We start from the raw sequence: 14,982 nt of genomic DNA on the forward strand, positions 1-14,982 counted from the left end.
GTGGGGATTATTAATTATGACAGTGTATACAGGAGCCGGTGGGGAGCGCTGTGAAGCCGCATGTGCCGCCGGCTCTTGTATACAGCTCTCATAATTCATAATCCCCACCGGAACATGGGAGCTCTGATTGGTGAATAGCTAATCGCCAATCAGAGCTCCCGTGTTCTGGCGGCAGGATTATGAATTATGACAGTGTATACAGGAGCTGGCGGCAGCGCAGTAAAGCCACGTTTACCGCTGGCTTTTTAAGTTAATAAATGCAGATCGTAGGGGGTTTCTGGAGAATGACCTGCTGCGATCTGCACCTCAGCCCCTGGATTATAACTCTTCTGTAGCGCAATTGATGAAAGAAACGGACTTATTAGTAGCAGAAAAGAAAGACCTCATAGCCTGTACACATATGCCGACATTAATCATTGTCTTTAGACAGTTTTTTGTGTCTAGAAAAGGCGCAAGCAGGGTTTATTTGCGCCTTTTGGTTTACACATTTCTGCTGATTTCAAGTTGCAATTTACTGATTTTGGCAATAGACGTGATATGAAAGGGTTTTATGAACTGCAAAAAAGAACATACTCTAAACCTCTTGCAGAAGATAGAGCCCTGTATTGCCTTCTATTCATCTGTATCCAGCAAGAAGCCTCACAAAGGTTCCTGTGCTGCTGGGGCTCAAAAAGAAGGACACTACTAACCAACTACACTGCAAAGTAAAATGTTATTGTACTGCAGCATATGGTTTTATTTCATTTTAAACTGGAGGTTACACAAATGGCTTGTCTATCTCCCTAAAAGAACTGATCACCTCATTAAAACTAATTTTTGCTATGGCATCCCTTATGGTAAATAAAAAAGATCACGCACTGTGCCATTTCATCCCCCCTTCATCACACCCTGTGCCATTTCATCACGCCCTGTGCCACTTCCTCATTCCCTGTGCCATTTCCTCATGCCCTGTGCCACTCCATCATGCCATGTGCCACTCCATCATGCCCTGTGCCACTTCATCATCCCCTGTGCTATTTCATCACACCTTGTGCCACTTCATCACCCCCTGTGCTATTTCATCACACCTTGTGCCACTTCATCACCCCCTGTGCTATTTCATCACACCTTGTGCCACTTCATCACCCCCTGTGCTATTTCATTACCCCTTTGGTGACCCTCAGTGCTATTTCATCCCTCCCCCATGTCACTTTATCCAACCTCCCCATCGCTTCTTCACATAAGAATCCCCCTTGAAGTCCACTATGCAATAAAATATGCTTTACGGTGTTTAGTAGAACTGTTTGGGTATTTGTAAACTTTTATGTTCTTAGGAACTCTGACTGGATTCTAAACCAAAAACTGGTGATCTATCTTTAAATCCCCCATTACTGTATCATGACTGATGGGAAGAAGTGGATCTAGACATAATAACTATATGAACCGAGCAGATTATTTGGAATTCACTTTACTGAATGTCTAGTTTATTCAGTGCAGTCTCCACAAGTTTCTAGTTCAGTGTTCCTCAACCAGAGTGCCTCCAGCTGTCGCAAAACTACAACTCCCAGCATGCCCGGACAGCTGAAGGCTGGAAGTTGTAGTTTTGCGACAGCTGGAGACACCCTGGTTCCGTCTCTCAGAGGGAGCAGCTATTACTGCGCACACCACTCTTCTGTGGGACCGTTTATTCGGAGTTACTGTTTCCAGACGGAAGACGTTTTAAGGCGGACCCTGCCAGTGCAGCCCTGCACAATATGGCGGAGTACTTTCAAGTAGCCCGGAGGGCGCTGCAGCAGATCCGGGGACAAGGTGGAATTGTCGGGTCCTTCTGGCAGCTGCTCAGGTGAGATGTGCGGATCCGTGCAGGCTCCATGAGCCCCGAACAGGGTGCAGCTGTCTTCTCTGTGTCCTCCATCTTGGCTGTCACCTTGTGTTGCGGACGTCACTGACTGACCTCTATTGCTTCTAATGTAACTCGGGTAGACTGCACTTAAATCAGTGACCTTATGAGGGTCTCCATCCAGACAGCTTGTCTACATGAAGGGCTCAGGTGCTTTGTCTTTCACACTTGGATCTACAGTTCCTACTTATAGCGCACCCACAGATCCATCATACAGCGCACCCACAGATCCATCATACAGCGCACCCACAGATCCATCATACAGCGCACCCACAGATCCATCATACAGCGCACCGACAGATCCATCATACAGCGCACCCACAGATCCATCATACAGCGCACCCACAGATCCATCATACAGCGCACCCACAGATCCATCATACAGCGCACCCACAGATCCATCATACAGCGCACCCACAGATCCATCATACAGCGCACCGACAGATCCATCATACAGCGCACCCACAGATCCATCATACAGCGCACCCACAGATCCATCATACAGCGCACCCACAGATCCATCATACAGCGCACCCACAGATCCATCATACAGCGCACCCACAGATCCATCATACAGCGCACCCACAGATCCATCATACAGCGCACCCACAGATCCATCATACAGCGCACCCACAGATCCAGCCTACAGCGCACCCACAGATCCATCATACAGCGCACCCACAGATCCAGCATACAGCGCACCCACAGATCCATCATACAGCGCACCCACAGATCCATCATACAGCGCACCCACAGATCCATCATACAGCGCACCCACAGATCCATCATACAGCGCACCCACAGATCCATCATACAGCGCACCCACAGATCCATCATACAGCGCACCCACAGATCCATCATACAGCGCACCCACAGATCCAGCCTACAGCGCACCCACAGATCCATCATACAGCGCACCCACAGATCCAGCATACAGCGCACCCACAGATCCATCATACAGCGCACCCACAGATCCAGCATACAGCGCACCCACAGATCCAGCATACAGCGCACCCACAGATCCAGCATACAGCGCACCCACAGATCCATCATACATCTCACCCACAGATCCATCATACAGCGCACCCACAGATCCATCATACAGCGCACCCACAGATCCATCATACAGCGCACCCACAGATCCAGCATACAGCTCACCCACAGATCCAGCATACAGCGCACCCACAGATCCAGCATACAGCTCACCCACAGATCCAGCATACAGCTCACCCACAGATCCAGCATACAGCTCACCCACAGATCCAGCATACAGCTCACCCACAGATCCAGCATACAGCTCACCCACGGATCCAGCATACAGCGCACCCACGGATCCAGCATACAGCGCACCCACGGATCCAGCATACAGCGCACCCACGGATCCAGCATACAGCGCACCCACGGATCCAGCATACAGCGCACCCACGGATCCAGCATACAGCGCACCCACGGATCCAGCATACAGCGCACCCACGGATCCAGCATACAGCGCACCCACGGATCCAGCATACAGCGCACCCACGGATCCAGCATACAGCGCACCCACGGATCCAGCATACAGCGCACCCACGGATCCAGCATACAGCGCACCCACGGATCCATCATACAGCGCACCCACGGATCCATCATACAGCTCACCCACGGATCCAGCCTACAGCTCACCCACGGATCCAGCCTACAGCTCACCCACGGATCCAGCCTACAGCTCACCCACGGATCCAGCCTGCAGCTCACCCACGGATCCAGCCTGCAGCTCACCCACGGATCCAGCCTGCAGCTCACCCACGGATCCAGCCTGCAGCTCACCCACGGATCCATCATGCAGCGCACCCACGGATCCAGCCTGCAGCTCACCCACGGATCCAGCCTGCAGCGCACCCACAGATCCAGCCTGCAGCGCACCCACAGATCCAGCCTGCAGCGCACCCACAGATCCAGCCTGCAGCGCACCCACAGATCCAGCCTACAGCGCACCCACAGATCCAGCCTACAGCGCACCCACAGATCCAGCCTACAGCGCACCCACAGATCCAGCCTACAGCGCACCCACAGATCCAGCCTACAGCGCACCCACAGATCCAGCCTACAGCGCACCCACAGATCCAGCCTACAGCGCACCCACTGATCCAGCATACAGCCATGTATATGTTATACTTATTTCTGTGTTATATAAAATTAACATGAAAGGTTTTTTTTTCTTCTTTTTTATCTTAGATCTGCTGACCTAAAAACTGGCGCTCTTGTTGGAATTGACAAGTATGGCAATAAATATTATGAAGACAAGAGATACTTCTTTGGTAATTCAGGAATGCCTGATTTGCTGACTATTCTCTGATGAATTGGTAGTAGAGAAATGAATGAACTTGCTGCCCTGGTGCGTGTCTCAACACTTTCACGCAAGTTCGTCTGATGTAACGAAAACACAGAAGATGCCAGGAATGATGATTGCTAGTTTATGAATTTTTCTACCATTATGGCTTGTGATACTTATTTATGGGAGCTGAGCCCCCCTCCCCAACTGGCTAGGTTATGGCACACCCAGCCGCTCAGTTTTTGTTACAGTGTGCTCCCCTAAATTCTTCCCTTTGATCATATTCTCTAATCAATGATAGGCCTGCATATCCTATGGATATGCCATGACTTTCCCAGATAGGAATACCCCTTTAACCCCTTAACGACACCGGATGTAAATGTACGTCCAGGTGAGCTGGTACTTAACGCATGCTCGGGTCTTGTGGGGCAGGTCCCGGCTGCTGATAGCAGCCAGGGACCCGCCGGTAATGGCGGACATCCGCGATCACGCGGATGTCCGCCATTAACCCCTAAGATGCCGTGATCAATACAGATCACGGCATCTGCAGCATTGTGGTCACTAAAATGGATGATCGGATCGCCCGCATCGCTGCCGCGGTGATCCGATCGTCTAGAACGGCAGACAGAGGTCCCCTCCCCTGCCTTTGCTGCCTTCCACAGGTCTTCTGCTCTGGTCTGCGATCGAGCAGACCAGAGCTGAAGATGACCAATAATACTGATCAGTGCTATGTCTTATGCATAGCACTGAACAGTATTAGCAATCAAATGATTGCTATAAATTGCCCCTATAGGGACTATTAAAGTGTAAAAATAAAAGTAAAAAAAAGGGAAAACCCCCTCCCCAATAAAAAAGTAAATTGTCCCATTTTCCCTATTTCACCCCCAAAAAGTTTTTTTTTTTTTTTTTTTAATACATATTTTGTATCGCCGTGTGCGTAAATATCCAAACTATTAAAATAAAATGTTAATGATACCGTACGGTGAACGGCGTGAACGTAATTTGCTAAATTGCGTTTTTCTTTTCAATTTCCCCACACAAATAGTATTTTTTGGGTTGCGCCATACATTTTATGGTAGAGTGAGTGATGGCATTACAATGGACAACTGGTCGCGCAAAAAACAAGCCCTCATACTAGTCTGTGGATGAAAATATAAAAGTTTTGTTTTTTTGAAGACGAGGAGGAAAAAACTAAAACATAAAAAATAAAATTGTCTGAGTCCTTAAGGCCCAAATGGGCTGAGTCCTTAAAGGGGTACTCCGCCCCTGGCATCTTATCCCCTATCCACGCCCCCTCCCATAGACTTGTATTGACAGGGGCGGGCCGTGACGTTACGAGGGGCGGAGCTGTGACGTAACGATGCTCCGGCCCCTGTATTGCCCGTCATTACGTGCAGAGCGATCTCGCTTTGCGCAGTAATGATAGCGGGGTGCTGCAGGAGCGATCCCCGGGGTCCCCAGCAGCGGGACCCCGGCGATCTGACATCTTATCCCCTATCCTTTGGATAGGGGATAAGATGTCTAGGGGCGGAGTAGCCCTTTAAGGGATAAAGGGCTTAATAGAGCACAAATATAACACAGCACTGGATTTTTTTTTTATTCGTCTAAAGAAATGCAGTTTTCTTGGAGGGGGTAATAAGACTTTAGTTTGTGTCCTTAGACTCTGAGATTATACTGTGTATATGTGTGTGTGTGTGTATATATATATATATATATATATATATATATATAAATGTATATAGTGTGTGTGTTTGTATTTTATTTTTTTTATTTCCGTGCAGGACGTCACCGATGGGTAGAATATACAATAGAGATGAATGGAAAATATACATACTGGAATATTGATGGAAGCATGGTACCCCCTGAATGGTTAGTGCAATATTTGTGTTCATTCTAATCTGATTATGAATAAATATTAAAACATTTATAAACATTTGGATTAGGGATGTCCCAATACTGGTATCGGTAAGAAGGACTGATACTGGACATTTGCACAAGTACGCGTGCAAATACCACTGATACCTAATCCGATGCTCGCCAGCAGTACCACCGCCGCCAGATATCATGGAGGTGCTGAAGTATGCAGCGTGACCAGCAACTGAATGCGCGTCACAGCCGGGACCTGTGGCTAATGCCGATCACGGTGATGTCGGGCATTAACCCAAAAGACGCCGTGATCAAAGTTGATCGCGGCATCTAAAAGTCCTGAAGTTAACTGCCGGTTAGCTCAGGGATGCTGTAAAATCGCGGTGTCCCGATCAGCTGTGAGGACGGCCGGAGGTCCCTTACCGTGCTCCGTGCTGTTCAATTGTCGCTCCTTTACTGCAGCCTTTCATGGCAGGCAGTAGTAAAGGAGCCCTGATAACACTGATCAATGCTATAGCATATCATTGATCAGTGTATGCAATCTACGGATTGCTTGTAATAGTGCCCTATGGGGGTTAAAAAAAGTGGGGAAAGAATGTTTAAAAAAAAAATAGTAAATGTGAATTAACCCTTTCCCTAATAGGTTTGAAGGTTTGAAATCCCCCCCCCCTTTTTTAAATAAAATCTTTTTTTAACATATAAAAAAAAAACTCCCTCTAATAAAAAAAAAACCTTTTTCCCATTTAAAAAAAAAGTCACATGACATAGCAAAAAGTATCTGTAATTGGTATCTTCGAGTACGTAAAAAAAAAAGTATCGGTACTCAAGAATATACATTATTTGCCATTATCTTTGTCCACTCATCTGAAGGAACAAGCTGTTGTATTGTACAGTTTAGGCATTAGCTGCTGTCATCCAGGAATAAAAAATATTTCTAATATACTTTGTTTAAAAAAAATGTTTTATTTGTGCTCAAAAAAGCTCAAGAGCACACTTTCCCCCATCTTATACACAGACTTAGGACCGAGGTCCAAACACAGAAAGTGAAGCCTGGAGTGCTGAGGGGGGGGGGGGGGGTGTCCAGCCTCATCCAATCATAGCTCCTCTCACACTTAACTGCCATATTCTGTTGGTTGGACCCCCCCCCCCCCCCCCCCCCTAGGCCCTTCAGGCTGCACTTCCTGTGTTTGGGCTCGGGTCCTAAGTCTGTGTATAAGATGGGGGAAAATGTGCTCTTGAGCTTTTTTAAGCACAAATAAAACATAGAAAACTTCCTTTTTTTTTTTTTTTTTTACCAAAGTATATTAGAAATCTTTTTTATTTACCATAAGGAGTGCAATAGCAAAAATGTGTTTTAAGGAGAGTGACCATTTAATCAATGGGGTTATAATCTACCACAACTGATAACTACTGCTCCTTTGAGTACAGTGAGTAGCTCATAGTGGAATTTTGTGACTATACACATCTAGGTTGAAAATTCCAGGTTTATCTTTTGGTATTCACTTTTTTTCTATCTGGTGGGTTTTAAGGGACTAATAAACTTGTAATTTTTAGCGACACCACCTTTTATTATATATTGCCTTGAGATATTTTGAGAATTCTGTGGGGTTGGTACTGGGCTTGTATGTGGCCTTAACTAATCACATTATATTATTATTTAGTTTATATGCCCAAAAATTCATGACAGTTGTGCTTTAAAAAAGTCGCACAAAAAGTCTCACTTGCGCCTAAGCACTTTTTTGTGCGACTTTTGAGATTAAGCAAAAAGTTACAAACAGCCTTACCTAAGCAAATTTCAGTTTTCACTTTGCAGTGGTCAGGTATTTATGATGTGCGAACCCCTTACAAAAAGTCGCAAGTCTACTCCAGGTCTGACCTGGAGTACAAAACTCCTATATGTGAGCAAATTTAAATGGTTGCTAAAAAGTCTGACTAAAGTCTCAACTGCAACTTTTTTTTATCAACCCCCTGTGATAGTAGGATAACTATGTAGCACATAAGCAAAATTATAGCAGGAAAAGAAAAAAAAACTTCAGAACTTGCTTACTAAAGCAAAGAATGATAAATGTCCCCACATATATATGTGTATATATATATATATATATATCTATTTGGGCTCCACAAAGGAACCACAGCTGAGTAATGGCATGAGGGGCATGTGACAGCCTTACCATAGAGTACAGGGCCAGTTGTGTACAGGGCCATGGTTCCATCTCAGACGTAAATACCAAAGTTAATATATATAAATCTTCTACATGCAAATAGATGTATATAAATTATTCTTCATTGTCTCCATGCCAGAGACTGTTTGTATAGCACACACAACTTTCTCTTGATGCTCAGTTTAGTGAATTGTTGTAACAGGAATCCTGGCACTGTTTCAGTGGTGCATAACATTTTTGGCTGTCCATAATAACCGTGGGTTTTTTTCCCCTCTTATTTTTCCAGAAAACTGCGCTCTACCAACCAGAATATTTTTTTTATAATTAGGGCCGGGAAATGGTAATTAAAAATAAATAAATAAATAAACTTCCTTGCTTGTTTCCTTCCTTCCTTGCTCCTACACCACTGCTAGTGTCATGGCGCTCCTCTCCCTGTGATGGTGTTATTCAGGGTTAAGGGATGTAATGTTATAGTCCCTCTCCACTAATTGGTGGCTCAGGTAGACACCACAGCAGCCACTGGGCCTATGACATTGTGTCCCCAAACCTGATAGCGCTGCACAGCAGGGACTGGAGCTCCGTAATACAGAGGGTGTAGTAATAGCAAGGAATGTAAATGTTAGTTTTTTTGTTTATTTTTTTGTCTTTTGGTGAGTCAGAGGCTCAGGGAGTATAAATGCCATGTGATTCATAACCCCTATGAGCTTAAGATTCACAGCCTCTAAATAAATTTTATTTTGAAACGTATATTTCAGGAACAGGAAAACAAAATGCCTCCACAGCCTTGATCCATGAATCTCTTCCTTTTTGGTTATAGGGAAAGTTCAGTCAAAGCTGGTGGGGAGAAGAGAGTCTGCTGGAGACCTATCTATGACACATGGTTCAGGCAGCATTAAAGTAATGATGGGTTCCCTTTAAGGGCGGTCATCGGCTACTAAAGTGATGTTCCGCCTTTTTTTTTTCCCTTTGGAAAATTCCTGAGGGGATGCGCTCGCTCTGCCAAGTGATACACCATATAGGCTTGTTATGCTCTTTCAGAACAATAGCAAGTCACTGAACACTTCTTTTTACTGTTCCACACAGGAACCACATGGCAATATTCTTGCCAACAATAATGTACAAAATGTCATTTCCTAAAAAATACTTCTACTGTACAAGACTGTCCTGTTAACACATGGAACAAAAAATGTTTTTAGGAGCTGGCTGGTTTATTCATTCACCTAACGTATACTTTTTGTGTGACAGGTGAAATGGATTGAGGAAGGTAAACGTACTTTTCAGGGACATTCCTTAGCAGCATGTGTTTCTAACATACAGTATGCATATCAGATGTATTGTTACTTTGTCATAGAGATCAGGGATGAGTATTCATTTACACATTTTTATTTTTAAGGCTGTGTGCTGAGGATGTGTGGGCAAACACCTTTACTCCTTCAGGGCTAAGCCAATTTTCATTTTTGAGCGTGCTTATTACAGCAGAAGTGATGCAGGATGTACATTTACATCCATTGGCAGAAAGGGGTTAAGTACATGCGCTGTAAATGTACAGTGCTACAGCGAGTTCTTCGCGTGATATTATCATGGAGGAGGACTCCAGTGGCAACCTGTAAGGCTCTAGGAAATGCAATGCCCAAGAGGCTTAAAGGGGTACTCCAGAAAGTTAAACAGATTTGCAAATTACTTCTATTAAAAAATCTGAATCCTTCCAGTGCTTATCAGCTGCAGAGGAAGCTAAGCTGTATACTACAGAGGAAGTTGAGTTGTTCTTTTCTGTCTGACCACAGTGCTCTCTGCTGACACCTCTGCCCATGTCAGGAACAGTCCAAAGTAGGAGCAAATCCCCATAGCAAACCTCTCCTGCTCTGGACAGTTCCTCACATGGATTGAAGTGTCAGCAGAGAGCACTGTGTTCAGACATAAAAGAACTACTCAACTTCCTCAGGAGTATACAGCAGCTGATAAATACTGGAAGGATTAAGATTTTTTAATAGAAGTCATTTACAACTCTGTTTAACTTTCTGGTACCAGTTGATTTGAAAAAAATAAAAATAAATAGTTTTCCTCCCCTTTAAGTCAGTGAAGGAAAATAATGGTGGCCACATGCAATATTGACACTTGGGACTGCCGCTGGGTCCGCAATACTACATCCTATGTGTCTCATCCTATGGGACTCAGTCACATGACCATACAGAGATCATGTGACCACAGACAATAAAAAACAATGAATAAATCAAAGTGCACATTAATTTGTGATACAGGTGACTATTGCACAGAATAAACAATAAAATATAAAGTGTAAAATTATAAAGCAAACCTCCATTATGCATATAAAGGGACAGAAGGTATAAAAGGCACAGGTCTGGTTGTAACAGTGAAGCAAGGGATAATGCAGCTAGGGAGAGACAGCAGGTCATTTAAATAAGACCATAAGTGACAATTGGACAAAACAATTGTGGCATCCAAATAATGTTCTAGTAGTAATGTGGGTAGTAATGATCAGATAATCACTTATTGTTTGGAATAGTTTTTATAATTGTTTTCCTATTTTTATTTAATTTTTTCTCATTCAAGGCATCGCTGGCTGCATTGCATGACTGAGGAGCCTCCATCTACTCACCCTCCCACCACTCATAAATATGTATGGAAGAATCACAAATTCAATCTTAGTGGCACTGCTGAACAGTATGTACCATATTCTACCACTCGCAAGAAGATTGAAGAATGGGTTCCTCCTAGGCCATCCCAGAATTAACAGTACATTGTAGTAATATACAGTATTTAATAAAAAAAAAAAATTTCCTTCCAATTATGAGCAAGTTTTATAAATCATGTATCTCTTAACTTCTGTCTTAATGAACAGCTTAGTCTGTGGTGGACTGATGTCTTGAGTGAGATATCCAGATATATAAATGTAATGGACAAGTAAAATGGACTATGAAAGTAAAGCTGGGTGGACATAATGCTAAACCAGTATGTTGTTTTTATATGTCAGACACCTGTGAAAAGCAATTTCCCCAAATATCGCTAAGGCTCCTGTCACTTTATAACCTATATAAAAACTACTGACTTTTCTGTTTCCCTGCTTACGGTATTTAACAAATTTAAGGGGTTATTGAGCATAAAACTTTTTTACCCTCTTAAGGATACAGGCTGTACATGTACGTCCTGTGTCTGCTCCTGTTGTTTGAAATGCGCTCAGCAACCAGGACCCACGGCTAATGCCAGACATCGCTGATTGGGCCGCTGTCTGGCATTAATCTTTTAGACCCAGTATCTAAAAGTGGTAAAAACACATGCCAGATAGCTCAGAGTGCTGATTGGGACTGCTGCAATGAATTTGTGGGGTCCTGATCAGCTGTTAGGATGGGTGGAGGTCTCCTACCTGGATCTCTCGCTCCCTTTTTGCAGGAAGCCATGACATCCTGTAGTAACAGAGCACTGATACCACTGATCAATGCTATGGCACAGCATTTAACAGTGTATGCAATCTAAAAATTGCATGCAACAGTCCCCTATGGGGCCAAAAAATTGTGAAACAAAGTTAATAAATGTGAATAAGCCCCTTCACCTGATAAAAGTATGAATCACTTCCTTTTCCCATTTTTTTTTTTAAATAATGTAACGAAGAATAAACATAGTAACATAGTCCATAAGGTTGAAAAAAGACCAGAGTCCATCAAGTTCAACCTATAATCCTAATGAGTCCCTACTGAGTTGATCCAGAGGAAGGCAAAAAGAACCTCATCTTAGGGTAAAAATTCCTTCTCGACTCCAAATATAGCAATCACAATAAATCCCTGGATCAACCTTCTGTCCCTATAGATCTAGAATCCATAACCTGTAATGTTGTTGTTCTTCAAAAATGCATCCAGGCCCCTTTTGAACTCTTTTACAGAGTTCACCATGACCACCTCCTCTGGGAGAGCGTTCCATAGTCTCACTGCTCTTACAGTAAAGAACCCCCGTCTGTAGAAACCTTTGTTTTGTCCCTCAAGACAAAGAGGATGTCCCATTGTTATAGATACAGTTCTGGGTATAGATAGATCATGGGAGAGATCTCTGTACTGTCCCCTGATATATTTATACATAGTTATTAGGTCACCCCTTAACCTTTTTTTTTTTTTTTTTTTCAAAACTAAATAAACCCAATTCTGATAATCTTTCTGGCTACTGTAGTCCTCCCATTCCCCGTATTACCCTGGTTGCCCGTCTTTGAACCCTCTCCAGCTCCCCTATATCTTTCTTGTACACTGGTGCCCAGTACTGTACACAGTATTCCGTGTGTGGTCTGACTAGGGATTTGTACAGCGGAAGAATAATTTATTGGTCGTGGGCATCTATGCCCCTATTGATGCACCCCATGATTTTATTAGCCTTGGCAGCAGCTGCCCGACACTTGTCGCTACAGCTAAATTTACTATTAACCAAGACTCCTAAATCCTTTTCCATGTCAGTCGTCCCAAGTGTTCTCCCATTTAATACATAACCCCAGCCTGGATTTTTCATTTCCTCATGTGCAAATTTTACATTTATCTGCTTTGAACCTTATCTGCCACTTCCCAGCCCAAACCTCCAACCTATCCAGATTCATTTGTAACAGTGCACTGTCCTCTATTGTGTTGACCACTTTACAGAGTTTAGTATCATCTGCAAAGATTGCTACTTTACTATACTTGTGGTCGAGGCTACAACGTGACCAGCTGCCTGCGACTAATCACTACAACAACACACAATATTGGTAATAACGATAAACCATAATAAGGATAGTGATAATGATAACGGTTATAACAATAACCACAGTAATGGTAACAGTAATAACGATAACCGTAATAATGATGGCAGTGATAATACCGTAATAACGATAACCATAATACCGTAATAACGATAACAGTAATAACCATAACAGTAATGACTATAATCATAATAATACTACAAATGACAGCAATAATAATACCTATACCATGGAATATACAAATAATAACAGGAATAATAGCATACTTACAGCGGTTAGAAGTGTGCTCAAAACCCCAACGGTGGGCACGCCTATAGGGGCCCAAAAAAAACGTGGTAGTAATCAGAAAACCAATTATCGCTTACCTTGTTCAAATACTCAACCTTGAAGAATAGTACAGAATACCAGGAACCACATAACGTATACCTTGCGCGTTGAGGTGCCAGGGGCGTACAAAAGCCTGTGTAAAATCTATTCGACTGGCTGTAAATGTTGTATCTGTACGATTGATGATACTTAACATGATCGTTAGTAGTAAGCTATAACCTCTTGCAGGGCCCCGTCCATAAAGGGACAAAAAATAAAAATGATCCTTTGACACCCTACCATCACCTACACGTGATATTTTTGCTCTGAAAATGTGTCTGTAACAATTACGCAGTGCTTGACCCTGCAGATGTGGCAGGCATAACAGGTATGCTACCTCCTATGAGTCGTAATATTATTACTCTGAAGTTGTGTCAGTAACAATTTCACAGTACATCCCCCTGCAGACGTGGCAGGTACAACGGGAATACTATCTCTTAAGAGCCTTGATATTATTGCTCTGAAAAACATGTCCGTAGCAAATACGTATTGCATCTCCCTGCAGACGTGGCAGGCAAAGTATTGCATACAAGACGTTATATTATTGCTCTGAAAACGTGTCAGTAACAATAATTGCGCGGTGCATCCCCTGCAGACGTGGCAGGCATAACAATTATACTATCGCATACAGCTCGTGGTGAAATTGCTCTGAAAAACATGTCCGTAACAATATTGCGCGGTGCATCCCCCTGCAGGCGGGGCAGGCATAACAGGTATACTACCGCCTATGGGTCATGAAATTATAGCTCTGAATGTGTCAGCAGTAATTATTACGCAGTGCCTCCCCCTGCAGTCGTGGCAGGCCTGACATGTATGCTATTGTCTACCCTCCCCCTGCAATTGGTTATAATAACCTAAACTCCAAAATCCTCTATGCCGCACATCATACATTTGAACATCCGCACATTCTACGCTATAACGTAAACACAGTGTATACTATAAACGTAAACATGCTATAAATGTTAATGCAGCGTATGTGTACAATGGATGTAATGAAGAAATATACGCTATAAACGTATGTCACTGTGATTTTATGAGCATTTGCATTTATTTTTTGTACTATGTATGAATGCTATGAGCATATGTACCGTATGCTAACAAACGTATGTATAGTAGATGCTACGAGCGTATGTGTAATGTAGAAGTTATGAACGTGTCTGCAAGATCATATGTGCAGTATACAACTATGAGCGTCCGTGCAGTCTAGTGCTATGAGCTTACATGCAGTATAATGCTACGAGCGTACATACAACACAAATGTTATGGGTTTACGTGCAGTATAAATGCTATGAGCTCGTGTGCAGAAAAATGCTGTGGGCGTATGTGCAGTATAAATGCTATGAGCAATAAGTGCAGTATAAATGCTATGAGCATATGTGCAAAATAATATGCGCATAGTACAGTATAAATGTAAGTGCAGTATAAAAGCTATGAACATATGTGCAGTACACATACTGTGAGCGTAAGTGCAATATAAATGCAATGAGAGTATGTGCCGTGTACAGTACAGTATAGAAGCTATGAGCGTACGTACCGTATGAACCCTACTAGCGTATGTGCATTCTAAATGCCACGACCCTATATACCATATGCTACTAGCATATGACCAATATGTTAAAGGAAATCTGTCATCAGTATCACCCACACTAACCTGTCATACAGGCTT

The 14,982-nt window shown here is 43.4% G+C and overlaps 1 protein-coding gene across 1 annotated transcript; it reads left to right on the plus strand.

The window, feature by feature from the left end:
• The first annotated feature begins 1,645 nt into the window (after window positions 1–1,645).
• On the plus strand, window positions 1,646–13,538 carry NDUFA12 (NADH:ubiquinone oxidoreductase subunit A12). The gene is made up of 4 exons (XM_056574322.1): window positions 1,646–1,822; window positions 4,094–4,176; window positions 5,972–6,059; window positions 10,790–13,538. Exons 1-4 carry the CDS (start codon window positions 1,734–1,736, stop codon window positions 10,968–10,970), a joined length of 441 nt encoding a protein of 146 aa, XP_056430297.1. The 5' UTR covers window positions 1,646–1,733; the 3' UTR covers window positions 10,971–13,538.
• Window positions 13,539–14,982: the final 1,444 nt, after the last annotated feature.

The sequence above is a fragment of the Hyla sarda genome, chromosome 4 (assembly GCF_029499605.1).
Source record: "Hyla sarda isolate aHylSar1 chromosome 4, aHylSar1.hap1, whole genome shotgun sequence".
Lineage (NCBI taxonomy): Eukaryota > Metazoa > Chordata > Amphibia > Anura > Hylidae > Hyla > Hyla sarda.